The sequence below is a fragment of the Colletotrichum destructivum genome, chromosome 9 (assembly GCF_034447905.1).
Source record: "Colletotrichum destructivum chromosome 9, complete sequence".
Lineage (NCBI taxonomy): Eukaryota > Fungi > Ascomycota > Sordariomycetes > Glomerellales > Glomerellaceae > Colletotrichum > Colletotrichum destructivum.
Window position 1 is genome coordinate 156,144 of NC_085904.1, and position 26,912 is coordinate 183,055.

The window sequence follows — 26,912 nt, forward strand, 5'->3', positions numbered from 1 at the left end:
TCAGAAACGACTCTGTACAGAACTAGGGTCCAATGAGACGGTTCAATTTGAGAAACGACGGCATGGAGTGGGGGCGTTCAAGAGCGTAGTTCTGGCCAGTGAACTGCCCTTGACTTGCATGTTTGTTCAGCTACAGAGAGGGAACTGCAGTCTACGAGGAGATGCTAAGACATCCGCCAAAAACAGCTCCAGTTTGTAAGCTCTGATAGGGTGCCACTATTGTGGCTTACAAGATGCTTCTTGGCAAGCCTCTGAATCAGAACCATTGTGTTGGTCAGGCCGGAATGATCCAATGGTGCAGGAATGCGGAGCTTGTCCAACGCCTCCCCGGGTACATAGTTGGGCTGTTTCCCGCATCCCGCGCAAGTAGTCTGGTCATGCCAGATCAAGCACGGAAACTTAATCGCGGGGCTTCCTAGCATACTCCTGGATTCCGTCCACAACAACCCGGATCTCAAATGGCTATGGACTTCTTCCAACACCAAGTCGTGCTGCTTACAGGAGCGACGGGAGGGCTCGGAGGCTGCCTCTTGTACAAGCTCGCCGTCGTCCTTCGAGTGCCCAAGGTCTACGTGGTGATTCGGAAGACACCCGAAAAGGCCATCGAGACATGGGCCACGACCATGCCGAATCACATCAACGAGATCCTCCAGACAGGCAGCATCCACTTCGTGAATGGCGACATGACCGCCCCGAGGTACGGGCTAGCGGACCAAGACGTGCGGGCCATGGAGTCCGACGTCACCATCGTGGTCAACGCCGCCGCCAACATCAGCTTGAAGCTCCCGCTGCGCCAGCTCGTCCAGGAAAATTGCCTCTCGGCCCTTGAGCTCGGCGAGCTGGCAACGGGGTTCACCAAGCTCGTCAGCTACGTACAGGTCTCGAGCGCCTACGCCTTGAGCGATCTCCCCGACGGCCCCATGGAGGAACGGATATACACCATCGGCGATGCGAACCAGCTCTTGAACGACATCCTCTCGGGGACAACCAACAGCTCGGCCGGGTTTGCTTGGCCGTACGCCAGGTCCAAACGGCTCATGGAGTGCCTGATGGACCAGAGGCTGTCCGGGCGACTCCCGCTGCTCATAGTCCGCCCGACCGGCATTGCGCCCGCCATCAAAGAACCCTTCGAGCTGTACCTGCCAAACGCCTCTTGCCCCCTCAACACCTTCTACTCCCGAATGATGTATCCCACCGGCGGCTCCGCGCTCTTCCACGCCCCGGAGGGATTCCTCACGGGAAAGAACATCGTCGACGAGATCCCCGTCGACCTAGTCTCCAACATCATCCTCCAACACGTCCGGCGACAGACCCGCGGCGTCGTCCACACGTCCTCCCAGGCCTACATCCCCAGGACCTTCGACGACTACCTAGACGACCTGGAGCGCTACGTCCCCGACGACTGGAGGTCCCGGATGGCGCGGCCCGCCTTCACCACCGACCGCTCCGCACGCCAGTGCCGCGTGGCCGAGTTCTACGTCATCAAGTCGCGGAACTGGCTGGTGCGGACGGACCGGTCGCGGGACCTTGAGCTCGGGGGACCGATCGGCCTGGGCATCCGCGACCACGACAGCGAGGCCTACACGGAGAGGCGGGTGCGACGCATCTTTGCCGAGACCAAGGAGTTGATGGAGATGAAGGAGAAGCGCGCCAGAGACCAGCAGTCGCAAACAAAACTGTGATAGGGGCAGGCCAGTGATTTTTCGGCAACACGGCGATACGGAACACGCCCGTAAGTGTCTCTGAGGCTACTGTGCTGCGTGACGGCCATACCGAGGTGTGTTTGTAGATTGGTGCCGTCGGAAATCTCTCGCAATTTCATGCTTGAAGGATATATCTCGCAGAGAGTTGGTGATAGTTACACCAATGCTTTCTAATCTCTTATAGACCACAACATGAGCTTCATTGTTTGACACTAAGTGCTCTTCACTCTTCTTAGTCGTCCAACCCGCTGCTTGATAACTATACCAAGTTCCTTTCCCTGCTGTTGGCAGAAAAGGTAGCGCAAAGAGCTCGACACAACTCCAAATATGATTCTTGCTAAACAGGGTAGATGATATCTTTTTCAACTGGTGAATTCACATGTTTGTTTTTGTTCTCAGATACAGTCACGATTTTCATCTATTTCAGCATCCACAGAGGCAAATAGGGAGCGACCCTTACATCGCGGCAATGGCAACTCCCAAGGTTCTTTCATCTCTCTAACCCTCACGAGTCCTAACTCTATCATTAGTGAGCTTGGTCAAGTTACAGGTCCTACATCGTGTTAGTAGGGCTGCCGATAGTGATGCTATTTCTAACCCTTTCTCCATTTGAGGCTGGGGCGACTAGAATTCCACTACGGTTCCCGGGTTACCGGGTTCTCTTACTGGTGAGATCAGCGTTGTCCGATAGGCCTGCTGATCGAATTTGAAGCTCAAATTGACGGAGCAATAGACGCCGTGAAACCACCATATCGACAGAGGGTCCCCAAGAACAATAGGAAGCATCCTTGCGCTTTCCAGGCTAAGAGCCAGTCATGACATGTTCGGCCTGAGATCATCCAGACCTTCATATATATATAGGATTGGAAACACGCCCTTGCCCGCGCCAAGGTCGCTAATACACGACGCAGCGCAGATTTCGTTTCTCAGATCATTAATCACAGAGGATTGGGGCACGCTGTCAGTGAATTCTCTTCACGTGTTGGCCTGTAGCTTTCCTCGGCATGAGCCGGGGACCAACGGCCCAGCGTTTCCCTGCCGTCATCGTTCTGCCTTGCGCCGACGCTTTCCAGCTTTGTTGATGCCAAGGCAGTTTTCGACAGAGCTGCTGCTGACCCGGACCAGCCCTGAACTCAACGTGGAGTGTTTCGATAGGGTTGCCGGGTTTCCGTAGGCCGGTGAAACCACATTGGGTGGCCAAGTCGATATTGTCTTGGCAACAACTCTCGACCATGGTCGAGAGGCGGAGGAACGGACACCACCGGATCTTTGGCTGAGCCGGCGCGCCGCGTTATCCCAAGGAAACTCAACATGCTGTCGGAGTGCCAAGAAAAAGCAGTGAGCACCAGCAACTCAGAAGTCGGCCGGCGGGTTAGTCGGCGCCAAAAGGCCAAGACAGGATGGGGAAATGCCAAGACATCATGATGTGAGAGTCGGCGGTGGTTGTCCATGTGACGAAAGTGCAACGCCTCGCCTGCGGGGAAATCATACATTAAGTATAAATTTAGACAGAATAAGGGTCTTGGCAACACTGGGGGGCCGGCGTCATTTTGGCGGGAGGAGGGGTCGTGTCCCCCTCAAGCCTCAAGGCGGAATCGGTCATGGCAAGGACCCCTTGCCCAGAGCTGTCAGTCTTGCGCCACGTTTTGGTGGCCGAATCCTGGGCCCAAGTCGCTGAAGGAAACAAGAGAAGAGCTGTAGAGTTCGAAAACCGTCTCAGTCTGGTTCCGACGGAGCGGGCTTCAAGTCCGCTGGTGGGTGGGGGGGGCGTCATTCGGCACACGAAAGCGTCCCTCCCTCTTTCGCCTCATCCCGCCGGCATGGTTCATCTCCATTCGCGAGTGCCTTGGCCCTAGGAGCTAGTACGATGTAGCTCGAGCTTAGAAGCTATCAGAAGCTCTCAAAGGAATTAGGTTATTGGAGTTCTTGGCTGTTCAGGCGTACAGCGTCACTCTGGGGTCCCACCCCGCTGAGCTGTTTCACGTCTAAAAGCCTAACGGGCCGTTCCGTATGCCCTCAGTCGCAGCATTCCCGCTATTTTTAACGAGACATTTCTTCTTTGGGAATTTGGACGCGGGACAGCTGAACATGGAAGTATTTTTGCAGACACGCTATTCTTCTACCACTTGGGCGTCTGGAAAGGACAACTGATACACCGCCACTCTGGGCAAGCTTTCAGGTCCATCCCTGACCATCCATGATGTCGGAAACGGCAACTCCAAGAGCTCAGAGACAGCAACGGAGAGATCAACTCGGCAACCGAAGACCGACAGCTTGAATCCGTTCAGCTTTTCGTCTGATCCACTCGACCTCCAAGCATCCAGAGGTTAGGAGGCTCGGAAGCTATGGGCTCACAAGAAAGGAGCTTCATGATGCAGGTTGATCAGCAGTCTATCCATGTTTGAGGCAATATCCGCATCAGCTTTTGGCTATTTTGGCACATGGCACGCCAAGAGAAACACTTGCAGTCAGCTGTGGGCAGTCTAGGCGTCCTTTGCCTCCGGACACAGCTTGCCAAATCGAGTACATGTAAGCGGCATGCCAAGCCGGGGGGGATATTTGGGCACATGGCTAAGACGCACCAGCCAGACAGAGTTCACAATCTCATGTTTCTACTAAAGTAATGCAGACCAGGCGCCTTAGCGTGAGGTGAAGTGATCTAGAACCTCATCTCATGTTTGGATGACGTCCAGGAAACATGCGGGGCATTGCAGCTTGCCACAGATGCATCGGAGATTTCTTGCCCATGTTTCGATATGTCAAGGGACAGTGAGGTGTCGGGAACAAGGAATGAGACGATGACCAATGGTCTTCCAAGCTCGTCATCATATCTGTTGGTTTTGGCACATTTGTTGCGTTCTTATTCCATTGCCTCTGCTTGAGCTTTTCCAAGCCACCCAGCACAGAATTTTGGCACATTAGCAAGGCTCCCTGTCGAGCCTTGACAAAACCAGGGTGCCAAGTTGGTCGGCTGACACGGCGTTTTGACTCATCGGAGTTAGTGACTTGCTATAACCGTTCAGAAAGCATCATCTCACACTACATGACCTATCCTGCGTTCAAAGACGGTCTATAAGTCCCCCCCCCCCCCCTCCCCCCCCCCAACGAGCTTGAATCTGGAAAGCTTGGATATATGGGACTGCTGAGTGCTCGAAGGACGTGAGAGTGTTTCGAAATTGCCAAGGCAACAACGACACCAAGCGTGTCAAGGACGGATGACCACACCTTTAAACTCATATTTACCCAAGAGCTCTCTATCTCCGTCTATGGTGTTTGTGATGATCGACATGGCAGATCAACCCCTGTCGAGCACGCTCAGAACGGTGGGTTCATGCCTCGTAAATCATGCTGCAACAGAAATGTAACCACCCATTATGAAGTCGAAAAGAGAGTAGCCACGGCAAGTATTACAACGGTGGAAATGGAAAGTCCGCCTTTCCCTCCTTTGTTTCAACAAATGAATCTGAGCCACCCCTGTCGATATCGTTTTTACTCGGGATACTGCCGCTGTAGACCATGAGCTAGCTTGGCAGAGGATGGTGAAGAAACATCCAATCATTCGATCAAAAACAAGGGGGCATCGATCCCATGAGTGAGAAAGAACAGTGATGCTTGACGTTGTCACAGTTGCACTACTCGGACCCCTTGCATAGTCTACTGCCTATGTTGCCAAACAGCACCAACCTCAATTAACAGTGGCATCATGGAGACACAATTAATTCCCCGTTTTTTTTCGGGTGGTTTTTTTTTCCCTCTTCGGTGGCCGTCCGATATACGAGTGTCCCAAACGGGATTTTTTTTTTACAATCAACTGGAAACCAATGCCGTTAGCGTCGGACTCCGAGTACGGGATTCAAAGAGCAGCAGTTGTGCCAAATCCGGCACAGCCACCACCGCTTCTCTAGGCCATTACCCGTTATTTATTTTTAAAGCTTCTGGCTGGTCGTATAAGATATGTATATACTTTGAGTGTCAACTGACTAACAGGTGACGGCTGTCTACTTGAACGCAGATGCCGAGTCGGCGCTGGCGTTAGTGGGTGTTAAGACCTCGAGGGCAAAAGCTGTGCGACCACTAACTGGAGCTATCAAACCACTGCCGTTACTGATTGGTCAATGGGGCTAGAATAAACCAAGACGCCTCGTTTTCGGACTCAGCCGTCATTGGCCAACGGCCCTTGCTAACATCCTTTTCCCTCGCTCTCTTTTTCTCTCTCTCACCTTTCCCTTCTTTCTCTGTTTTTCTCATCTCTTGACGATCTTACTCGTGAGATGCCCACGGATCCCACGGGCGCGGAATTTGAGAATCGGCAGCATCAAGTCCGCATACATCCACCTGCCAAGACGCTGCCGCAGCTGCCGCATCTCAATGGCTCCCTGTCGGTTTACACACTTCATTTGTCAAATGTGGGACCGCTGTGCTGGTCTCGTCTCGTCTCGTCTCCCCCCATTCGATACTTCACGGGCGCGACCATCCCCCCAAGAAACTCTAACGGAGCAACAGAATTGTGGGCGGAGGACAAAAAGTTTGAGATTACAAATGGCGATCCGGCGACGCAAGACCGAGGCTTAGACGCTACCATGCCCGGTTGAGCCTGGGCCTGTGGTCTTGGCAAACGATGGTGAGTGGAAGAGAGGGGGGAGAGGAGAAGGGACAACTGACGATGCATGTTCTGCTTGACTTTTGGCATCGTCGAGAGGGCAGTGAACATGAGGGTTTCCGCCAGACACACGACCTCTGACGAGATGCATGTCTTGGCGGTTTGCCGCCATCCGTAAGTATGTAGAGCAGCGCAGTGTGACTATTTGCCCTGTGGTTCAGTGTCACTGTTATTAATCTCTCCGAGTCCATTGTTCCTCATCCCATTTACCTGAACCCTCCCACATCGGCTGCAAAGCATCTCCCAACTAGCCCAACGTTTCACTGGTTCTATAATCAGCCGGGCCCATGCGAGGCTGTCAATGCGCCTCTAGCCTCTTGAAGCCACGTTGGACGCGATTGGGCCTGCTGTGTATTCATAGTTGATGGCCGGAAAGGTAGGGTGTGCACCACCCCTCTCCCCTCCACACTGACGCACGTACACAAGGCTTAGCCGTTACCGCCGCTCCTCCCGCGGGCTATCTGCTCTTTTACGATTACCTATTGTAGTTAATCGAGTATGCACCATCAGCGGGCAGCCAAGGTTTGCCAGTTGGACCCTCCCTCCACCCTTGTGACGACGGAGGGCGGAAGTCGTCTTGGCGCGACTCAGGTCCACGTCCATGACACCGTCACCAGTTGTACACAGAGAGATACGAAGGAACCTAGTTAGCTTCACTTCCTCAGGCTCTCCCCCCCCCCCTCCTACACTCATTTCGAGGTCTCTCATAAGCCATGTACGGATACCTTGTCGCCCTTCCACCCAGTCCAGCTTCGTAACACCGTCCAGCAGGGAAGGGATTACTATGCTGATGCTTACGGTATAGTTGAATGATTAAAGTGTGTGCGTGTGTCTGTGGCGGTTTTGGGTCTTGGCGTTCCTACGGATGGACCATCATATCCTTATTTACCTCTACACACAAGAGATAATGGTGTCCTGTTGCACGTCAGAACGGATGCTGCAGTTCACCGCGCTATTTGTGCCCGATTGACTGAATATCCCCTCCGTCCCTCCCTCCTCCATCTCAGTTTACCCTCCCCCCACTCAGATCGGACGAAGCCTGGACGGACTCACCTATCGTCCACCTCCGTTCCAGGCACTTCCCTTGGCCGAATATGGAAGCGATAATAACGTTCGGCAAGGCTCAACATAAGAATAACCTCCCACAACCTGAACGCAGATCTCGGGACAATCATATCTGCCCTGTCATGGTGGTATAAACAGAAAGGGGATACACTTCCGATCCGCAAAAGATTCCCAACGACCCCCCACCAGCTTGTCCCATTTACCCGACCTTGGTTTTTTTTTTCCTTCTCTTCTCCAAATTCTCGCTATCGTCCTCGTTCTCGGGTTTGCCCATCCTATTCTCCTCTCAACGTCACTACTGGGGGGGCCATCAAGATTTGGCAGAAAGATCACGATTCGACAATGAAGCGCTTGGGATATAGAAAGTCCCGCAACGGGTGCCTACGTTGCAAAGAGAGAAGAGTCAAAGTATGTACAGCCCAAAGGTTCATCATGATGATGACGATGATGCCGCTGATGTCACACGGCCTGGACCCCCTGATGGAATCCCTCCCCCCTCCCTCTTGCATACCGCCGAGACTGATCATAACATCCCCCTCGCAGTGTGATGAAAACAGGCCTTGCAGCGCCTGTGTGCGCCATGGACTTCCATGCAGTCTGGAGCACGGAGGAGCGTCAACAGGCGGCTCGTCACAGCCGACTCCTCCACAGCCGCTGGGGAGTCTTGGACACCGCCCAAGGCGATCGAGCTCGCGGGTAAGTCTTTTCCCCTTTCCTGGTTTTATCTCCTATTATCATTGTTCTTGCTTTCGGCCTCTCGCCTTCGGAACACTGACGAAACGCGGGATATGATAGGCGTCAACGTCGGCTCTGAAGCGGCGGCCAAGCGCGCACTCGTCCATATCTCTCTCGCCACAATCAGCCGCTGGGTCTCTCAGCGGCGGATACCACAGCGCGTCCAGCCCTGGAGGAGGAGGAGGACTAGGACTGGGAGGAGAAGGAGGAAGTCATACTCCCCCCTCGTCACAGTCGGATCCTTTCCCTTACTTCTCAAGGTTCCTGACAGATCTCAACAAGACGGAGACGGCCAGCGGCTGGATCTCCGACCTCGAGCTCATGCACCACTACACCTCCGTGTCGTACCGGACTTTTTCCCATTCCTCCGAGGCCCAGAAGGCTCTGCAATACGACGTGCCCCGTGAAGCACTCTCCTATCCCTTCCTCCTCCACCAGCTACTCGCCTTCTCGGCCTACCACCTGGCCTACCTGCAGCCCGACTGCCGGCACGCCTACCTCATGCAGGCCGCCCAGCACCAGAACGACGCCATCAACGGCATGCGAGGCACGCTGCTGGGCACCATCTCGCCCATCAACTGCCACGCCCTCTTCGCCTCGTCCATCTTCCTGACGCTGAGCGCCTTCGCGACGTACCCGAGCTACGAGAAGTACAACCCGACCTTCTCGCCCGTCGACAGCATGCTCGACATCTTCACCCTGTCGGACGGCATGAGCGCCATCCTCCGCTCGTCCGACGACGACATCCGCAAGGGCCCGCTGCGCGAGATCTTCGTCCGCAGCGCCGGCGACACGACGCCCACGAACGTCGAGCCCTCCCTCCAGCCCCTGTTCGACCGGCTCCCCCGGCTGAGCGCCCGGCTCGGCGACATGCTCGGGACGACGAGCGGGACCGGCGGGCGCGAGGGGAAATACACAATCACAAGCTCCATCATCGCCCTGAGCGAGTCCGTCGCCAAGGTCTCGACCATCAACATCATGTCGGCGCCCGCCGAGTTCCGTGCCGTCTTCATGTGGCCCGTCCTCCTGTCGACGGACTACATGGACATGCTGCGGGTGCGGCAGCCCGCGGCGCTGGTGGTGCTGGCGCACTACTGCGTCATCATCCACCTGGCCGAGCCCTTCTGCTGGTTCCTCACCGGCTGGACCAGGGCCCTCTTGTCTGTGATATCGGAGCAGCTGACCGGGACGCCATGGGAGGAGCTCGTGCTGTGGCCCATAGAGATCGTTGGCCTCGGCGCATACGAGGCGCAGTTGGAGCGTATGGTCCACGCCATGCCCATTACTCTCTAAGCTATTCCCTTTTTCTTCTCCTTCTTTTCTTGCGGGTGGAATTTTTTTGTTGTTTCCTTTTTTCTTTTTCTTTTTCCTCTTCCCTTTTCCCTTTGTACTTGGGGGACTCCTCTTCTTTTCTTGACATTTCTTGGTGGGATGCTAGCGAGGTTTTAAATGGGGCGTCTCGCTACAGGAGCATCACTGTTACAGCAACCAGCAGCTTTACAGATGCGTGATAACCACAGCGCGGGAAACAGGCGTCGAATGAAATTGGGATACCCGTCAGCAACGGCCGCGCTGGGCGGAGGGCCAGGGAGTCACGGAAGGCAATTTTGTAGTCTCGGATCCGAGCGGGGGGGGGGGGGAGGCGGGGGAGAGTGTCAATCTGGCATAACCTTGTCACGCAGACGCAAAGACTAACACGTCCAACGTCAACGTTACTACAAGTACGTGACAAATAATACAGGTAGATGTCCGAGACCTGACTCAGGCTGCTTATTACAAGATTCTGAGATAAACCCTGCCTCCTTGCTTGATGTATGTCTGTCTTGTGTAAGTGGAAATCATGGTGTATGCTAGATAGTTTGTGGTGGCTTGTCACCATGTGGTTCAAGTGAATTTGACTCTCCTAGCTGCTCACCTTCCTCTGGTTGCTTTACACCTCCCTGCGTAAGGCCTAAGTTGGGTTGGGCAAGCTGGGTGAGCAGTGCAAGCACGTCTATGATTGAAGGCTGCGCTTTTTATTGGCGTGTTAGTGCAAGCGCCACTGTTAGGCGCTAAACCTACTAAAGGTACGTATTGTACACACTTCTAAGGGGGAATGTAATTCGCTGGTCACACACTACTGTTGCTTGCCTGGAGAGAGCTACAACTTATGCAAAAAAAAAAGATAGAAAGGATACATATAATATAAATATTAATGACATAATAGCCTAATTCCCTTGTTTCTTAAACAATCTAAGAAAGCTCTGTTTAGCCCTTGCAATAGAGGTAGGTTCCAGAGGTAGTCTGGGGCCCGGCGGAGGCCATCGTAGACAGGCTCCGGCGAGGAGACGTAAGGAGAATTCAGATGTTAAGAGATTGGCGGAGGAAATGTCTATGCACTAACAGCCCATGCCAAGAAAAATTAGGCGAGAGGGAAGTTGGAACAGGCATATATGGGACTGCAACTCTCTCATCCGAGGTACCTAACCTAAATTAAGGTATTGAAGGGCAACCCTCCAGCTACTTTTGTTCCTCCAGGCCTCATTGCGTCAACTCTTCCATCACGATGTCTACTCTAGACAACTATTATGAAATCGTGGAACCATACTTGGGACACGGAAATAAACCAGGAGACAGACAATACTTGGCACATATCCTGGAAACCTGGAACCCCAACATCGACCCGGACAATGATATCGGCTGGGCTCTACACTGGTCTATCTATCAGGGAGACGATGCCGCTGTCCAGATGATGTTGGACGCTGGCGTCGACCCCAATACGCGAGACAAGCAGGATCCCGGCTTCACACCACTCCTGGCCGCTTCGCAGCATGGCAACCTCGAAATGGCTCGTCTGTTTTGGGAACGCGTCGGCCCAGATGGACGGTTCGTTCCCAAAAAGAGAGGCCGTTCCGGCCCCGACTGCCTACAAATCGCTGCTAGGAACAATCACGCAGATCTTACTACCTACTTCCTCGGCGCCTGGGACGGTTGGGACGATGACGAGAAGCGCAGGGCGCTACTTGATGCAGCATCAGCCTGGTGCGATGACGCTGTGACAGTTCTTCTGACTCACCCCGGCATCAGCTACAGCCCCGAGGATATTCAAGATGCCCTGGTAAGAGCGGTCGGTAAGAGGATGATTCTCCCCGAACACGAAACAAAACCAGCACCAGCTACCGCAGATACAAGGCGTCAGCAGCAGCTGGTCAGTCGCCTTGTCGACGCAGGCGGAGACCCAGACGGCGACGACCGCCGTTCCCATCAACCTCTCATCCACGCCACAATACTTTCACATGAGTGCATCGGCGGCCTCAGAGGCCTCCTGGAGAAGGGAGCAAACCCCAATCGACCAGACTCTTACGGAAAGACCGCTCTTCACTACTTGTTTAGTCCACTTAGTCGTCAGCTCCCCGCTACTACTGCTCTTGAGCCTCTCCTCCTTCATGGCGCGCTTCCTGTGCTCGCAGACGAAGTCGGGGAGACACCGCTCCACGCCGCTGCGAAGACAGGAACTTACGAGCAGCTGCAGCACTGTCTTTCGCACTGCCGTGCCCCGAACGCCGAGACCATACAACTACGGAACTCTCACGGTGAGTCGTTGTTACACTACGCCGCGGTAGGAGGGCAGAGAAACACGGTGGAGTTTTTGTTGAACTCTGGTCTGGACGCCAACGTGGCCAGCAGCAACGGATGGACGCCTCTCCTGTGCGCCTTATCGCCCACAGCGTTGAAGACTGCGCATGAAATGTGCCTGACGGCCAACTTTCTACTCCAGCACGGCGCCGGCGCTGGTGTCGTGACGGACGAGGGATGGACCGCCCTCCATGCCATGGGATCTTGGCCGGCGGCGCGAGACTCGAAGATCAGGGCAGAGGTGGCGAACCTCGCAAAAAGGCTCATTGAGAGCGGCGCCCCCGTCGGTGTCAAGTCGAGGGTCATTCGGAGTCTCTCTACCACTGCAGTCACGCTGTGCAATGTCTGGGGTTTCCGTATGCGAGACTTTGTGCAGAGTGCTATCCCGTCGGCGCGGGATTTGGGCCAAGCGGATGTTACTACGCCGCTGGCATGGGCTCAGAGATGCAGTTCCACGGATGTTATGGACGTCTTGCGGACAAGCCCAGCCTCGACTGACGGTGGCAGTGCCTGATATCACCTTAGCCCTGGAGTTGGGAGTTGGGAGGTATTCGTCTGGAAAGACATCAGGGCTGGTATTTTCGAAAACACAGCCGCTCTCGGATGCAGACATCAGAAACGTAAAATATAATACAATCGAATTTCCTCTTGCCTCTTGTTGCATTGCTTGCAGAGAAAAGGGAGAAATGTTCTTCTTTCCTCGACAGACCGCTTACCTCGACAGGTAAGAATGAATAAGTATTACAGTGAATATGAAGAGTAAAAAATAAAGTTACGAGTCTCTTTAAGGTTTTTCGTCTTCCCCTTCGCCATTCATTTCAAGCCAGCTCCCATGGTGCTCGGCTGTCACGCAAAGGGGTCTCGAGGGGTGAAATCGTATTGAGATCCGTCAATCAGGAAATTGACGGTTTGCGTGACGACTCACCATGCCGGGTGACGTATTCCGCCGCGCAGGAGCATTCCCGCGTTGTTGGGATCGATATCCTGGTTCCCACCGTTGTTGACCGTGGCGCCACCCTAGGAACGATCATATTAGGCTTTCATCATCAAAGAAACAAGGCAATCAGGAGCAGAAAACTCACCGTCAGGATCAGGTTCAACCCCCGCGTGGCGAGATAGCCATCATCGAACAACATCCTGCTCCAACGCTGAAACCTCTCGAAGAAGGTCTGGTCGGCCGGCAACTGGTTACTCGGCTGCGTCGTCCCGGTCCCAACATACCACAGCTCCTCGTCGGGACACCCGAACCCGTCCCGCGTCGACGCCGTGTTCTTCACGCGCCAGGCCTGGCCGGGCTGGGCGTCCGCGTCGTAGCCGTGGAACAACTGCACCGACTGGATCCCGACGCGCGTGCGCCCGTCGACGTGCGCGACCCAGTTGGTGTTCTCGTTGACGTGGAAGTGGAACACGACAACGCGCTCCGCGTTGCCCTCCGAGTTGTCCCAGAACCGGTCCAGCTCGGCGCCCGTCGCGACGCCGGGCGTGTCCCCGATCCAGTAGGCCAGCTCGAGCATCGGCCCGCCCTGGGCGTTGACGTGCTGCCAGCGCGCTTAGTGCAGGCTGAGCTCGTTGTTCAGGATGCCCTCGAGGATCGTGGACATGTCCGAGCGGCCGGCGCCGACGTTCTGGAGCCAGGTTATGTGGCGGGACGCAAGAGTCGAGAGCTGTCTCGTCTATCAGCGTGGAATAAATAGATGGGGGGGGGAACAGATAGGGGGGCTTTCACTTACGTTCTTGGGCTGAAATCATATCGTCAGCGGTACGGTTTGGAAACTCGCGGTCTGAACTGAAGACTTGACGTTAGTCTTGTCGTGTCCAGCTCAGAGAAAGCTGCTCGCAGTACTTGCGGGTTGGGCTCTGGTACTGTCTTCACCCAATGAGAGACTTTGACCAGACTCCCTAAGCTGGATCACATCAGTCGGATTAGGGCAGCTTTTTTCTGGCCTTGGATCATGTTATGCTTTCTACCATCTAGCAAAAAAGAGCTATTTCTTCCGTGCGAAATTGTTTCTCTTTACTTTTCACGACATTCTTTAGCTTCATGTTCATAACCTGTCCAATTTTAAAACACCTTGGTCTTGACTGGGACGAAAATGCCGTTTCGTGATCTTAAAATTGGGAATGGGAGATCCAGACTACTTTCATTCGAGCCCACTTGCTATGTATGAGATTCATCCTATTTTGCAAGCTTACCGCGCATTCATGGCCCGTCTCAGTTGGAACAATGGGATTCTCTCAGTCATGTCTGATATTGCTACACACTACGTCCCTTGGAGGCTCCAGTATTCATCACGTTCGATGGGTTCGTCGGCTACAAGCGTGAATCCTTGTCTCTTAGCAGAGGAGGCCTAATGCAACCGCAGGCATTCCCCTCGCATGTTTGACAGAATAGCTTATCTTGGCGGTGCTAACGATGTAGCGCATCGGACAAAAGATCTTTCCAGCCTGCTCTCGCCTCGGGTTCACCCGCGGCTGCTCTGAAGTCGCCACCAATATATGCATGTATGCGAGAATCCTGAAGATCGACTATCAAGAACTTGTGGCTCCGAAGACCATGCTTACTGACTAGATACAGAAACCTCATGCTGTTGCGGAGCTGAAAGCCAGCATCGTGCCCTGGTCAGTGACGCAGTCGGAAATTGCAGTCTTGATCGGGTTCATCTAACTCTAAGCGGTACGAGCCTCACATGATGTACCGCAACCATGTCAGGTTCGCTGGATTGAGCCTTGCATGGGAGTCCAGACTTTAGGGACTTTTGGTTAAGAATGATAAATCAGAATCAGCTTACTATCATGACTGTTGTATATTTATATGTATGTCGTGGGGATGGATCTATCTCACCTCCATTGTGCTCTCCTATGTCATCGACGTGACGATCAAGTAGACCTGACCAAGCAAATTTGTTCCAAACGGCGTACTCCCCCGTTCTCAAGATGAAGTTCATGCTCCAGTCAAGCGTTGTTGCGCAACTCTTGTGCCTTGGCGCCGTCGCTGAGTGGACCGAGCCACCACATTCGACCGCAATTCCAAACACCATCAAGGACTGCACCTGGTGGTTTGTCACCGGCGCATCCGATACCTGCGAGCGTGTGACTGCCACCTATGGGATTACTCAGGCTCAGCTTGTCTCATACGTAAGTCTACTCTTTCGAACCTAGCATCATGAATCGTTGATAGGATTGTGTCGATCAACCTACCTAAGCTGTACTATCTGGGGATATCATTGTTACTTGAATTATTGCTATTAACACTCATTCCCAACAGAACCCCGTCTTGTCCACCTCCTGTACCTTCACCACAGGCAACTCGTACTGCATCGAGCAAAACTGGGGAGCGGCGCCCGCGCCCGCGCCCCCTTCCACTACCGCTCCCAGCGTGCCCACGACGTTGACAACCACTACCACCACCACCAGGGCCGCGACCACCACAACGACCCCTGGGAATGGCGTGGCCACTCCTACGCCCATCCAACCCGGCATGGTGTCCAACTGCAACAAGTTCTACTTTGTCGCGTCGGGAGTCACTTGCAGCAAGGTCCTCGGCGACGAGAACATCAGTCTCGCCGACTTCGTCAAGCGGAATCCCAACGTCGGGGCTGAATGCACCGGCATGTGGGCCGAGGTGAACGGGTGCGTCGGCGTCATCGGGGGCGCCGCGACGCCGCCCACCACGACGACGAAGCCTCCGGTCACCACCACGGCCCCCCGGCAACGGCGTGACCACGCCCCAACCCACGCAGCCCAGGATGGTGACCAGCTGCAGAAAGTTCCACTACGTGTCCGAGGGCAACACGTGCGGCCAGATCATCAGCTACAACGGCATCACCCTCGCCAACTTTGTCAAGTGGAACACGGGCGTGGGCGCCACCTGTCAAAACATGTGGGCCACTAGAATTTCCGGGTCATAATTATCTTCTCTTTTTTGTACATGATTTCTCGGTGGACTAGAGGAAGCCTTCCCCATATGCGGGTCGGGGTCGGAGTCGGAAGGATGGAGGACCGCATGATTCAGGTTGTTAGTCAACAAAACAAACGAGTTACACATCCGTACGTGTTGGGTTTCGTGAAATCATTGGATTTTTGAGCAATGCGGGAGATCTTCTTATGGTATTCCTAGTATTGATGACCCCAAGCAAGGACTTATCAAGGGAGGCGGGACCTTAGTCTATTGAAATGAACTCCCACAACGTCGTACCATGAGTCCGTCGACACAACCCGATCCTGTCCTCCGCAACGCAAAGCACCATGAGAGTGTGCGCCCACAGGGGCGAAAGCAGCTGGTAGCCCCCCTCCGGGTGCTGCCTCGGCGTCCACAGCTCCCACTCGTTCAGCTCCAGCGCCCACGCCCCGACGGCGGTCTTGCTGCCGTGACCGAGGAATTTTCCCGACTTTGGATTCTGGAAGCCGAAGTAGCCTTGCTTCTCGACGCAGAGCCAGGCGGTGCCGGCATCGCGGGTGCTGGTGAGGTCAAGGAGCACGGGCTGCCCTTCGACGAGGGTGATGGCCTTGCCGGTCTGCTTCTCGATGATGAAGAATGTCTTTCCAGGCCATGGGACGTCGCCCAGGTGTTTGTTCTCTGGATGTTTGCTTGGTGCGGAAGCGGTGGCAGTGGTGGCGAGGGCAGACGTGCGGTCGGCCTCTGGATTTTCGCGCGGCATTTCGGTAGCCATGATAAGGTGGTGAAGTGAAGTCTTGAGTGTGTTGTGCAAGGTAGAGAAAACCAGCAACGACTGGCCGAGACCTCAAAGCGGAAGAGAATGTAACGCTAACGACGCTTTTCCCCCCTGGTTTTTGATGGACTTGGTCGTGACTTGGCCGTGATAGCTTGCCCTGAAAGATCTCGGCTGGGTAGTACCTAGAAGGGTATGACGTATGCAACACAATGCGACAGCTGCAACCAGTGGCTACTTAGCGCCAGTGACTTGCGCCCCGATTGGGAATAAGCTACTTGTCCTACCCAATTGCTGTAGACCTTTTGTAAGTAAGAGAGACACTTCCTCTATTTCAAGATGAACATATTTCGATACAAGCTGAATGATGTTCATTGGCTGTTTGTCTCTTAATCCTATTAAAAAAAGAGAGAAAAAAGGACGCGCTGCTAACATCGATTATCTACCTAGCAATACTCACCCTGCTCACCCTGCTCACCCTGCTCACTCCAATCACAGTATTCGTCCTCCCACCTATTATTGACGAACCTCTCTTTGCGTAGATACAAGCCCTAGCAACTATACCTTTTGGGTATTCATCTTGGCAATCAAGAAACCACCTACTTAAAAAATACATCCAGGCTACTACTACTACCTACCCAGCAAACTCACCACCAACAGCTTCCCCTATGCCCCTTCTCTTCATCGCACATCAGGACCCAACGACGCGGAATCCCGGCCCCGAAACCGCCCCCGCGATGATCTCGACCCGAGGCTTCTTCTCCCACATGGCCTTCACCTCGTCAACACCGAGCCCAGCCGCGGCACTAACAGCAAAAACCCCAGACGCCATCCACAACGAGTCCACCTTCTTTTCCCCGGCCGCCCCCGTCTGATCAAGACTGAACTGGTGGTTTAGCGCGGGGATGAATGTCCTCTGCGACACGAGGTTCGTGTTGGGATCCGGCCTCAGCACCCACGCGCCGCTATCGACATCTCCTCCTCGCGGATCCCCTCCCTCGACGACAACGTCGGCTATCCCGCTCGCGCCGGCCTCGGACAGAACGAGGCAACCGTTGTCGCTCTCGGTAAAACACTGCCCATCCGTCTCCAGCACATCCGTCTTCGGGAGAAAGTTTCCCTTCGAGGTCTGCGAGTTGAGGGCGAATCCCCCATCCACGAGTTGCGTACCCATAACCCCGTCGAGAAGCCCCCTTTCAGGATCCCATTTGACTCTGTGAACGCGAACATGCCACCCGGGAAACTCCTCCGAGACGGGAACCAAGGCCGTCTCGACCCGCAGGTCGAGCCACCTCCACGGCCTCCAGATGCTGACTAACACCGGCACCTCCTGGAACCCTCCACCCCGTCGCCCCCGGACCTCCACCGTCTCGACCCTCACGCCCGTCGGCTCCCACCTGACGCTCCAGGTATCGCCCCCGTCGACGCTGGCAACCAGGGTGCTGTCCGGCGCCATCTGCGACAGCAGCGGTCCCGTCGGGACGCTGAAGGCAAAGGCGGACGAGTACGCGAACTTGCCGTACTTGGCCTCCCGCGCCTTGAAGTTCTTCCTCGTCATCTGGCCCGCCGAGAGGAGGAAGTGGTGCTCGGGGGCGTTGCAGAGGACCTGCCTCGGCGGCCAGACCACACTGACCCTCTCCAGTGTTGATGGAGACGAACCCCCGCCATCGAGGGGGTGGGCTGCCTCCTCGCTCGCCCAGAACGGGTGGTCCTCCGCCAGTCCCAACACGACGAAGCTCTTCAAGCACCAGTACACCGACTGCGGCGAGTTGTAGTCCTCGCTCAGGTACATGTTGGGGTACGCGAACCCGATGTTCAGCGTCCCGTCCGTGTTGAACATGTCGGGGTGCCTCGCCCACCACCGGAGGTGCCGGAGCAGGAACCCCTTGACGACACCGATGTCGTCGACCGGAGGCGGGAGGTCGACGCCCGCCGTCGCCGCGGCGGCCCAGAAGGCCGCAAACGCGAAGCGATACGTCAAGCTCCTACCGAACGGAATTGCCGCGCCTTGTTTACCTCCTCGTCAGCAAAATGAAAATTCGATTGATCGATCGACAAAAAGAATGTTGACATGTCGCCAAAGACAAAACTCACCATCCACGTCAAAGTACCTCCAGAACCCCGAGGCAAACTCCCTCGCCTGCTGTCGGTACCTCTCGACCCTCTCCTCGTCCCCGACGGCGAACCGCACGTACAGCAGCTGCGCGAACTGGATCGAGAAGCTCCCCGAGTAGTAATCCGCCTGCTTCCTCTCGTCGCCCCAGAGCCCGTCGCTCGACCACCCTTCCCCGAGATAGAACGAGTCCAGGACGTCGAAATCGCGGTCCATGGACGCCCTCACGTCCCCCATCGCCACCCCGAGAGCCCTGACCGAGGCGAGGTTCACGAGCACCCGGAACCAGAGCCAGTTGCTCTGCGGCATCACCCTCTCGTTGATGCGCCCCAGCCACTCCCTTAACCTGCCCTTCGCCGCCTCGTCACACGCCGAGAGGAACTCTCCCGGCGCAACGAGCAGGGCGAACGCGATGGACTCCATCTCCACCATCCGCTGATCAACATCTCCAACGTCCCCCCAGTACTCCTCACACTCGGGGTTCGTCCCGGCCACAACCCCTCGCGCCCAGGAGCCTAGATCCAAAGAGTCGTCGTTGCCGTTGGCGACCCGTACCCCGCCCTCCTCGCGGAACAGGTCAGCAACAACCCACAACGGCCGCGCGAACCCCTCCAGCTGCGCCGAGACCTCGTCAAAGCCGGCCGCGGTGCCGGTCGCGAGCCTGATCCGCGCCTTTCCTGGGGACTTGTACCGCTCCAGCGGCCGGAGCAGCGCCGCCGCCGCCCGGACCAGGTCGGCGCGGGAGCGGAACGGATTGTCAGAGAAGCCGGGTAACGGAGGCATTGGAAGTTGCGGGCGCGGATTGAAACAAATGACCAAAAAAATTGAAGGTCTCCTCACTCGGCAGTACTCTAGTTTGTCAGGCGTAATGTTTTGTTTTGGCCGTTTGTCTTGACTCTCCAGGATTGCTTGCGGGAGAAAGGCGTCGGACTGCGGGGTATCTCTCCCTCCCTCTAAAACCTCACACTCGCGTGAATGATGCGCCGAGCCAGATGATCCCTTCCACAATCATTTCGTCACGTCAAACCGAAGCCATGGGAGCATCACGCACACTACGGTGGATTGCAAGAACTGCTGCTTTTACTTCTGTGTCGTGTTACCTTAGAAACAAAGGTTCCAGTACTTCATTCCAGATATGTCCTCTTTTCAACTTCACGCATATTGTAATCAAAAACATCACAGGGCTGGAAGGGCTCTTGTCACCAAAGGAAACAGTGATTATTAGACTACTACTCTACTCTGTCGTTGTCCCGAATCCTGCTGCGAAGCTACTGATACTCGTCGTACATCTCGCCACCTTCGTCTTATTCGTTCTCGTATCCGTCGTCCTCTTCGTCGCCCCCTGTGTCCCAGTAGCCGCCGTGGGCGCTGCTCATGTGCGCGTAAATGTCGCTGAGCCCGACGTTCTTCCCGCAGGAGAAGCACCAATGGGCAGAGCATCCGGGGACCGTGCAAGTAATATGGTCGCAGCCTCCCGTCTTCTCCGTCGGCGTTCCGCAACCAGGACAGTTTCGAACCTGCATCTTGCCGCCCTTCTTACACCCATCGCAAGACCATCCCGAGACCTCGGGGGCTCCAGCTGCGCACACTCTTTCAGCGTATCTCTGAGCGAACCCACAGTCCTGGCACCATCCGTAGATCCACTCCGTGTCCGCCACTGCCGTGTTGAGGTCGCCGATGTGAGACACGCCGAAGGGTGAAACGGTCTTGGCGATCGGCCGGCGCCGACAGAAGGGGCAACATAGGGCCGCAGCGTTGATCAGTGTTCCTCGAGTGTTAAGGCCGTACCAGTCCTTTGAGCAGCCGCTACAAACTTGCTGATGACAGTCTTTGCGGCCGCAAGCCCGACGGAGATCCGTCTTTTTGACATTGGAGAAACAGAGGCTGCAGACGCCAGACTCGGTCCGTCGGGAATGTACCCAACCACTGAGACACTCGACAATGTCGGCAGGGTTGTGCACCGGCTTCCCGCGAACGGTGAGCTTGATCGGCTGCTGCTGCTGGGCGGACGGAATGACCTCAACGTCGGTTGCGAGCGCTGATCGTTGAGACTCGGGGACCTGGGAAATGGTGTGGAAGAGAGACCGTCCATTGAAAGGTTCCTTGATCGCAGAACCTTCGTTGCGTAGCAGCCATGCGTCTCCGTTCTCGTTGCTCAACCCCTTGGCAGAAGTCTCGTGGTTGACTACCGTGACTCGATTCGTCGCACAGGCGTAACACTTGAAGGTCGAGACATCGAAGTCTGACGAGCGATACGATTCCGGATAGATGATGCGGTTCAAACACTGGGTGCACTCGACACAAGGAGCTGTCTTGCTTTCAGCCCCGGGCGAGTTTTCGTGTCGGCAGTAGTAGCACTTGGCGCGGACGTTGAGTGTCTCTGGGTTGTAAACGACATACTGAGCGCGGCAAGACGGGGTAAAGCATTCGACCCAGGTAGCCTCGGTGTTCTCCGTGTCATCGTAGCTGACGTTGTTGCAGAGACGAAGATCCGCGTCACCCGCTGGTTTGCAAACGGAACACTTGCACTGGTCATGCTGAGGGCAAAGGCCGCAGATGCCATCTTTGCCCATGATGGTGACCGAACGTGGGAACTTGCAGCCCATGCAGACCGCAACAGGACCAACGGCCACCTTTGACTTTTCAGGACACCACCCAATCTTGGCCTGAAGGGTGGTGTTCAGGTTCAGCTCAAGGAGCTTGTAGTCGACTAGAGTCTTGAAAAGGCGGCAATCTCCCTCTAGCAGGATGCGAGTCTCGAGATCTGGGCGCTGCGTCACGCCCTTGGCGACCCGTCGTTCAAAATCCTCGTCAGCATCGAGAAGGAGCGAGAGGCAGCTGGCATTCCACGTTTCGGGGATGTCGAGGTTGTTCCATTTGTCGGTGAAGGCAAGGAGCTCTTGGTCGGCGGCATCTCGGAGTGGCTGGATACCCATTCGAAGGGCGAGTGCGGCAAGGAGTGCGGCAGGACGGGCTGCCAACATTGTCCCAGGTAGAACAAGGTGCAAAAGAATCTTCCAAAACTTGCGCTGATGCTCTGGGTTCGCCAGAGCCACCGGGATTCTCGTGACTTGGTCAACCGCGGCCGCCTTGATGTGCACCGGCAATTCTTTCTCCGAGTTAACGTAGGTCAAGCGCGTCAGCACCTTTCCAAGACGTCGAAGAACACGGTAGTCGCAGGATCGGCCGATTTCCAGAAGTTCTTCGCGAGTGAATGTCGTAGAGCCAGGCCCGGTGGCTTCTTCGCCCTCTTCGCTGACGTCGCCGTCGGTGGCCTCGAACGATGCTGTGGGGTCCATGAAGACGCACGGAAACCTCTGGATTTCGGCTACCGTCCCGATAATTTCCAAGACCTCAGCGGCATAATCATATGACTCCTCGAGCCAAAGCTTCATTTGTGCCATTTTGTTCAGGTCTTTTATCCGATCGACATGGTAACCGAATGAAGAAATTAGCTGTTCTCGGACAGGGTTGTCTCGATCGTTGCAGACCGCTCGCCAGAGGCTGCCGAAGACAGGGTTGACGGCAACCGTGGCTACGTCGGCTTCGATGATGGACTGGAGCTGGCTTGCAACCAGAGTGCGGTATCCCTCGTCGACACGATAGCGTCTGGAGAAGTCAAGGAGTAGAGTCTTGCGAGGCTCAATAGCCTCGGGCAGCTCATCGAGGGTAAAGTGTCCATAAGTAATATTGGCATTGGCCGGGCCTTCGACATGGCGATCAACTGGAAAGAAGACCTCGGCAGCTCTATCCTCCTCGCTCTTGAGCTGTTCCAGGTCCTGGGAATTTCGGTATTGGCAAACGCGGGCAAAACGGCGTTGTCCGGAGACGGAGGCGCCCTGCTTCGCAACGCCCATCCAGGTGAGGAGGATGGCGGTAGTCAACTGGGAAATGGCGTCGGCCGTGGATATGTCGGGATGAGCATTGGCCAGCTGGAAGCAGGTGCCGCCCGTGACGTGGGCTAGATAGGTGAAGGGAGCGACGGTATCGGCGATGGCACCTTGGATGAGTGGAAAGACCCTGGCCTTCTTCTGACCGTCGCGGAGGGTCTTGGCACCAGAAACCCAGTCGGTGAATAGGGACCCACAGCCATTGAAAGTGTCTGGGTTGGAAAGGTGGTCAATCTCCCTCCGTCTGTTCTTAGTGTCCGTACCCGGGAGATGGGGAGGGGCGTCGGCGTAGAGGATGATGATGGTGGTGGCCTCTTGACGCATGACGCTGTAGGCATGGGCGAGGCCCGACTTTGCAGCCTCGGGCCAATCGATGTTTCTCCAGCCGGATTCTGCCCGAATCTTGCTGGCCATATCCAGCAGCTTGGCCTGCGTGATGGAGTCAGGGTTCTCGTTGGCTTCCCGAGCAGAAGCCGCGTGCCAGCCAGACCACTCCGTCAGACTGTCGGTGGAATAATCACGGTAAGCCATGACTCCTACACGGGAGAAGGCGTCTGTGAGGGAGGATATGCGGATGATTTCGGGGAGAGACTGGTTCAGGGCCTGTAGATAGCTGCGCATGGAGGCGGTGGCGTCTGTCAAAAACAGCAGGTCGAAGACCTCGTCGGTTGCCATGATGGGAGTGGTTGAGTTTGATGTTTTAAGTGTTGTCGTGTTGTGGAAGTCGACGTGGTTGTAGAGGGACCCGATGGATATAGTAGATCGTAAGTGACGGAGAGAGGATGAGGAAGAGGGGGTGTAAGTGGAAGAGGAATGGGAAGAAGATGGCACTGGGACGAAAAGGTCGCCGCCACCAATACAGAAATCAAGGAGGCAGGCGCCCTGGGATCGTGAAAAAAGAAGGACGAGAGGAAGGAGGTGGGCTAAGAGGTGCAATTGGAAAGGCAGGAGGGCGGCTCTTTCCTACTTACTTATACCCCAACCGAGTGAGGCCAAATGGGGAAGGTTGACTCACGCCGCCGCCCGAAGGCGCTGCCGATGAAGTAAAAGAGTCTGTGTCACTCGCCGTGTGCCAAACTCGGCGATTGGTTTGAGTATCCTTTTCCAATCAGCATGAGAATAACTACATAAAAATTGCTCGGTAGGTACATAAGAAGTATTGCACGTGAGGACTGGCTTCACTCGCGACGACTGTTGACTGCCGTGGTTCTTATTTGATGGATGGTGATTGGGAAACATCATCACCAACACTCGCAACAATCAATCAATCAGTCACACTAGATCCAGGGGGTTGGTTCGCTCATTGAGTGTTAGTGCTGACAGACAACTGTCCAGCCACATCGTGGAGGAGATTGTTCAGTTGTTAGCTCCAAGAAAAAACGTCCCGGGCTAGCACAAATCAGTCAGCTGAGATTGAGGTCGGTTGAACCGTGGATTGCACGAGACGAGCTATTAAGCTTAACCCCCCCCCCCCCCCACAGCTCTCACACCGAGATGACTCTTTTCTTCTCAGGTCCTCAGCAGGAACCGATGCTGCTTGTAACCCTCTCTCCATATATAGATATCTCAGACATTCGAACCATGTAGCGTGTCGAGTGAACAAGGTCAGATCGAGTGACTCACCCATCCATCTCACTGGGAAAATGTCGCCTTGATCACCTGGATCCTGTTGTTGTTGGTGAAGGAGATTACCAGCGTCCTTCCGGTCTCGTCGAGGTACGGGTGAGCGACTCCGGCGTACACCAGCCCGCCGTTAATCGGCGCCGCCTCGAAGATCTTAACGTCCGGCGTCCAGGGGCCCTCGGGGGCTGGAGCCGTCCGCAGAAACACCGTACCGCCGCCGATACCTGAACACACCGAAGTCAGCTCAAACGGCGCAGAGTGAAAAAACAAAGAGGTTTCCCCAAAATATTTAGAAGAAGAAAAAAACACGGACCCAGATGGACAAAGATATAGCAGCGGTAGAACTCGTTCCACACTACCTGCCCCTGCCCGGTGCCCCACAGGGCGGCCGTCTCGGCCGTGAAGACCGTCAGCCGTTCCGTCCTCCACCCGCGCTGCCGGCCCCACCAGTACTCGTACCGAGACAGGTCAAAGGCCTCGTGCGCCTTGACGCGTACCATGTACACGTAGCTGCTCTGCACCCAGTCGCTGCGGGCGATGGTCGTCGGCGGGCCGCCCCAGGCGTAGATATAGTCGGACCGTGGGTCGCGGAACGCCGCTATGTCGCCGTACCGCGGACTGCTGTCAGCGGGCCACCAGTAGCCTCTTTCGCCGTGCCGACGGGTCACAGTTGGCGTGCCGTCGATGACGTCGACCCTGGCGATGCCGGCTCCGACGAGGCCTGCCGCGTTTTGGTTCTTGGGGCCATTAGCCAGACCACTCACGACGTGGACGGTTGATGAACGCGGCAGATGGATAAGACTTACAACCAAGTAGAAGACGGCGCCGGTCCCCGTAGCAGCATCGGTCTCAACCAGACTTGTGCCCCCAAACCCGGTATCGAACTTCTCGCCCCAAGAGGCGTTGAACGGGATGAACTGTCGCTGCCGCTGATTATCCCCCAGGTTCAGGTCGTGCACCAGCAGCGGGTCGCCCGTCGTCGCCGACACGGCGTCGCGGACCATGCCGTGGAACCCGGGCGTGTCCCTCTCGGGGTCCGTCACGCCCGCGTCGCACCAGAGCACGTCGCCCCAGACGGCGTACCACTTGCCCGCGATGGCGCCGGTGAAGCCCAGGTCGCGGTGCGAGCAGCTGTTGTTGGCCTTTTGGAGGCCCAAGTACTCAACCTTGGGGTCAACGATGGGGTTTGTTCCGACGGCCGTGGTGCTGTCCATTCTGGCCGAGACGGAGTTTGCGCTGACAAAGTTGCTTAAGCCGGCGTGGGACAACAGGGCGGCCAGCGCGAGGGGTAGGAGACGCCGAATGGTGGGGAGCATTGAGGCGTAGATCCTTCGGTTTTGGGGTTACAACCTCGGCGCGAGGCGACTCGGGTGCTTGTGAAAGGGGCGTGGACGAGCTCGGTGAGGGCCAGTCGATTCCAGGCGAGCTTCGATGGTGCATTCAGTTCCAGCGCAGAAACGAAAGAAAAGCGAATTTTCCTGAACGAGATTGACCATCAAAAGAATGTAGATATGCAAACGCCTGTAGATTGAGATCAAGACTAGATAAACTTCATAACTGGGCAGTTCGTCGCTATAAATAAGAGTTCTATCAAGTGGCCATGAGCGTGTCTGCATGTTGCTAAGTGACTCTTGAGAACAGGATTTGGCGATGGATGAGTTTACCACGATGGTGAGGCAGTTCAGGTCGAACCACGGTCGGCCTACGCACTATGAACGACGCCGGACGAACGCCACAGGTTGGAATGAGATTGTAGTTTTGTGGAGCACGGGGAGAATCGAGACTCAAGTAGAGGGGTTGAAATGATGCATCAACTGTACGATGAGAGAGAACTGGCTACGGTTGTGGCGTCGTGGGTGCGAGGCTGTACCTTTGTGGCAATAATTTTGCTGCCTGGGAGGGATTGGCGTGGCTTTTCACGGGTGGAAAATGTCACTACTTGATGATGCTGGCCCTTCCAATGGACGTCGTTCGCCTTGTTGTATCGATAACGAATCTGAGAAATATTTGGACAAAATTTGAAAGCCTCGTTGCCAGAATGGAATGGCAGTCAGTGCAGTTGCCCATGTTGTGAGGTGGACTTATTTATGGCACTGGGGATGAAGGTCTTGGTGAAGTAAGTTGAGCTGCTCACTTGGTTCCTCATGTGTGTTTGCCAGGCATAGTTTTCGATGTGATCACTTCAAGCATTCTTATCCCCTGTGAATTGAATGCATGACATTCTCGTTACTCCGTACAGATCAGAAAAAGATTTTTGGGGAAAAATCTCGAATCCCTCACTCTGATTGAGAAATTTCCAGGCTGCCCACGTGGATCAACCCACTCTCCTTTTCCTTCTCATTCTCATCCTCATTCTCACTCTCACTTTCACTCACTCCAACTCGGCCAAAAACAACGTTCAAGGGCCCCGAAATGAGACGCGGGCACATGCGCGTGCCCAAGCCGCCCATTGGCCGATGACCTCCCAGGCCTGCCAAGTCGGGAAGCTCGCTGTGCGGGGCGAAGGGAAGCGGGCATCCGGCAGTGGAGACCGGACCCTCCTCCTCATCCTCCTCCTCTTCTTCAACTCTCACCAACCACTTCCTCATTCCCATCTCATCCAACCAGCTACGACGAGACATTTCTCTCCCATCCACCCCCCCCCCCCCCCTGCCTACCGTAGCATCAATGGTTTCCATCCCACGTGCCCCGACCTGGCCCGGCTGGCTGGCACCAACCAACCCCCGGTCCAAGGCCGATGCCTCCGTCATGGTCACCGTCATGGCCATGGCCATGGGGCAGCACTCGCGGAGCTGTCGGTTGACATCAAGGGACACGGATGCGACCCCTCCCTGTACA

At 55.5% G+C, this 26,912-nt stretch overlaps 10 protein-coding genes across 10 annotated transcripts; 4 read left to right on the plus strand and 6 right to left on the minus strand.

Moving 5' to 3' along the window:
• Positions 1-458: 458 nt before the first annotated feature.
• On the plus strand, positions 459-1,682 carry CDEST_13135 (Putative fatty acyl-coenzyme A reductase, NAD-binding domain, fatty acyl-CoA reductase; the record flags this gene model as incomplete). Its single annotated transcript, XM_062929291.1, has 1 exon — positions 459-1,682. One exon carries the CDS (start codon positions 459-461, stop codon positions 1,680-1,682), a length of 1,224 nt encoding a protein of 407 aa, XP_062785342.1.
• Positions 1,683-7,770: 6,088 nt separating this feature from the next.
• On the plus strand, positions 7,771-9,456 carry CDEST_13136 (Putative zn(2)Cys(6) fungal-type DNA-binding domain, fungal transcription factor; the record flags this gene model as incomplete). The annotated part of the gene is made up of 3 exons (XM_062929292.1): positions 7,771-7,836; positions 7,972-8,124; positions 8,224-9,456. The coding sequence occupies 3 exons, from the start codon at positions 7,771-7,773 to the stop codon at positions 9,454-9,456; spliced, it is 1,452 nt and encodes a 483-aa protein (XP_062785343.1).
• Positions 9,457-10,708: 1,252 nt separating this feature from the next.
• CDEST_13137 (Putative ankyrin repeat-containing domain superfamily) lies at positions 10,709-12,292 on the plus strand (the record flags this gene model as incomplete). Its single annotated transcript, XM_062929293.1, has 1 exon — positions 10,709-12,292. The coding sequence occupies one exon, from the start codon at positions 10,709-10,711 to the stop codon at positions 12,290-12,292; it is 1,584 nt and encodes a 527-aa protein (XP_062785344.1).
• A 407-nt stretch (positions 12,293-12,699) lies between these two features.
• CDEST_13138 (uncharacterized protein) lies at positions 12,700-13,527 on the minus strand (the record flags this gene model as incomplete). Its single annotated transcript, XM_062929294.1, has 3 exons — positions 12,700-12,795; positions 12,861-13,327; positions 13,509-13,527. The coding sequence occupies 3 exons, from the start codon at positions 13,525-13,527 to the stop codon at positions 12,700-12,702; spliced, it is 582 nt and encodes a 193-aa protein (XP_062785345.1).
• A 1,185-nt stretch (positions 13,528-14,712) lies between these two features.
• Positions 14,713-15,686, plus strand: CDEST_13139 (Putative LysM domain-containing protein; the record flags this gene model as incomplete). The annotated part of the gene is made up of 3 exons (XM_062929295.1): positions 14,713-14,913; positions 15,044-15,466; positions 15,519-15,686. 3 exons carry the CDS (start codon positions 14,713-14,715, stop codon positions 15,684-15,686), a joined length of 792 nt encoding a protein of 263 aa, XP_062785346.1.
• A 183-nt stretch (positions 15,687-15,869) lies between these two features.
• Positions 15,870-16,557, minus strand: CDEST_13140 (Putative ricin B-like lectin). Its single transcript, XM_062929296.1, has one exon. It carries the CDS (start codon positions 16,446-16,448, stop codon positions 15,939-15,941), a length of 510 nt encoding a protein of 169 aa, XP_062785347.1. The 5' UTR covers positions 16,449-16,557; the 3' UTR covers positions 15,870-15,938.
• Positions 16,558-16,869: 312 nt separating this feature from the next.
• Positions 16,870-19,444, minus strand: CDEST_13141 (uncharacterized protein). The gene is made up of 2 exons (XM_062929297.1): positions 18,543-19,444; positions 16,870-18,455 (listed from the first exon to the last, which is right to left on the minus strand). The coding sequence occupies exons 1-2, from the start codon at positions 19,342-19,344 to the stop codon at positions 17,140-17,142; spliced, it is 2,118 nt and encodes a 705-aa protein (XP_062785348.1). The 5' UTR covers positions 19,345-19,444; the 3' UTR covers positions 16,870-17,139.
• Positions 19,445-19,790: 346 nt separating this feature from the next.
• On the minus strand, positions 19,791-23,374 carry CDEST_13142 (Putative Zinc finger, RING-type, von Willebrand factor, type A, TRIAD supradomain-containing protein). Its single transcript, XM_062929298.1, has one exon. The coding sequence runs from the start codon at positions 23,124-23,126 to the stop codon at positions 19,866-19,868; it is 3,261 nt and encodes a 1,086-aa protein (XP_062785349.1). The 5' UTR covers positions 23,127-23,374; the 3' UTR covers positions 19,791-19,865.
• A 709-nt stretch (positions 23,375-24,083) lies between these two features.
• CDEST_13143 (uncharacterized protein) lies at positions 24,084-25,390 on the minus strand (the record flags this gene model as incomplete). The annotated part of the gene is made up of 2 exons (XM_062929299.1): positions 24,084-24,298; positions 24,388-25,390. 2 exons carry the CDS (start codon positions 25,388-25,390, stop codon positions 24,084-24,086), a joined length of 1,218 nt encoding a protein of 405 aa, XP_062785350.1.
• A 960-nt stretch (positions 25,391-26,350) lies between these two features.
• Positions 26,351-26,848, minus strand: CDEST_13144 (uncharacterized protein; the record flags this gene model as incomplete). The annotated part of the gene is made up of 1 exon (XM_062929300.1): positions 26,351-26,848. The coding sequence occupies one exon, from the start codon at positions 26,846-26,848 to the stop codon at positions 26,351-26,353; it is 498 nt and encodes a 165-aa protein (XP_062785351.1).
• Between the last annotated feature and the right edge of the window lie 64 nt (positions 26,849-26,912).

What these genes read in the sequence shown, in the direction of transcription:
- CDEST_13140 (XM_062929296.1), bottom strand. Translation starts at nt 16,448, where the DNA reads ATGGCTACCGAAATGCCGCGCGAAAATCCAGAGGCCGACCGCACGTCT.
- CDEST_13141 (XM_062929297.1), bottom strand. Translation starts at nt 19,344, where the DNA reads ATGCCTCCGTTACCCGGCTTCTCTGACAATCCGTTCCGCTCCCGCGCC. An exon ending in GAGGTACTTTGACGTGGATG is followed by an intron (nt 18,456 to 18,542) that starts GTGAGTTTTGTC and finishes GAGGTAAACAAG; the next exon opens with GCGCGGCAATTCCGTTCGGT.
- CDEST_13142 (XM_062929298.1), bottom strand. Translation starts at nt 23,126, where the DNA reads ATGGCAACCGACGAGGTCTTCGACCTGCTGTTTTTGACAGACGCCACC.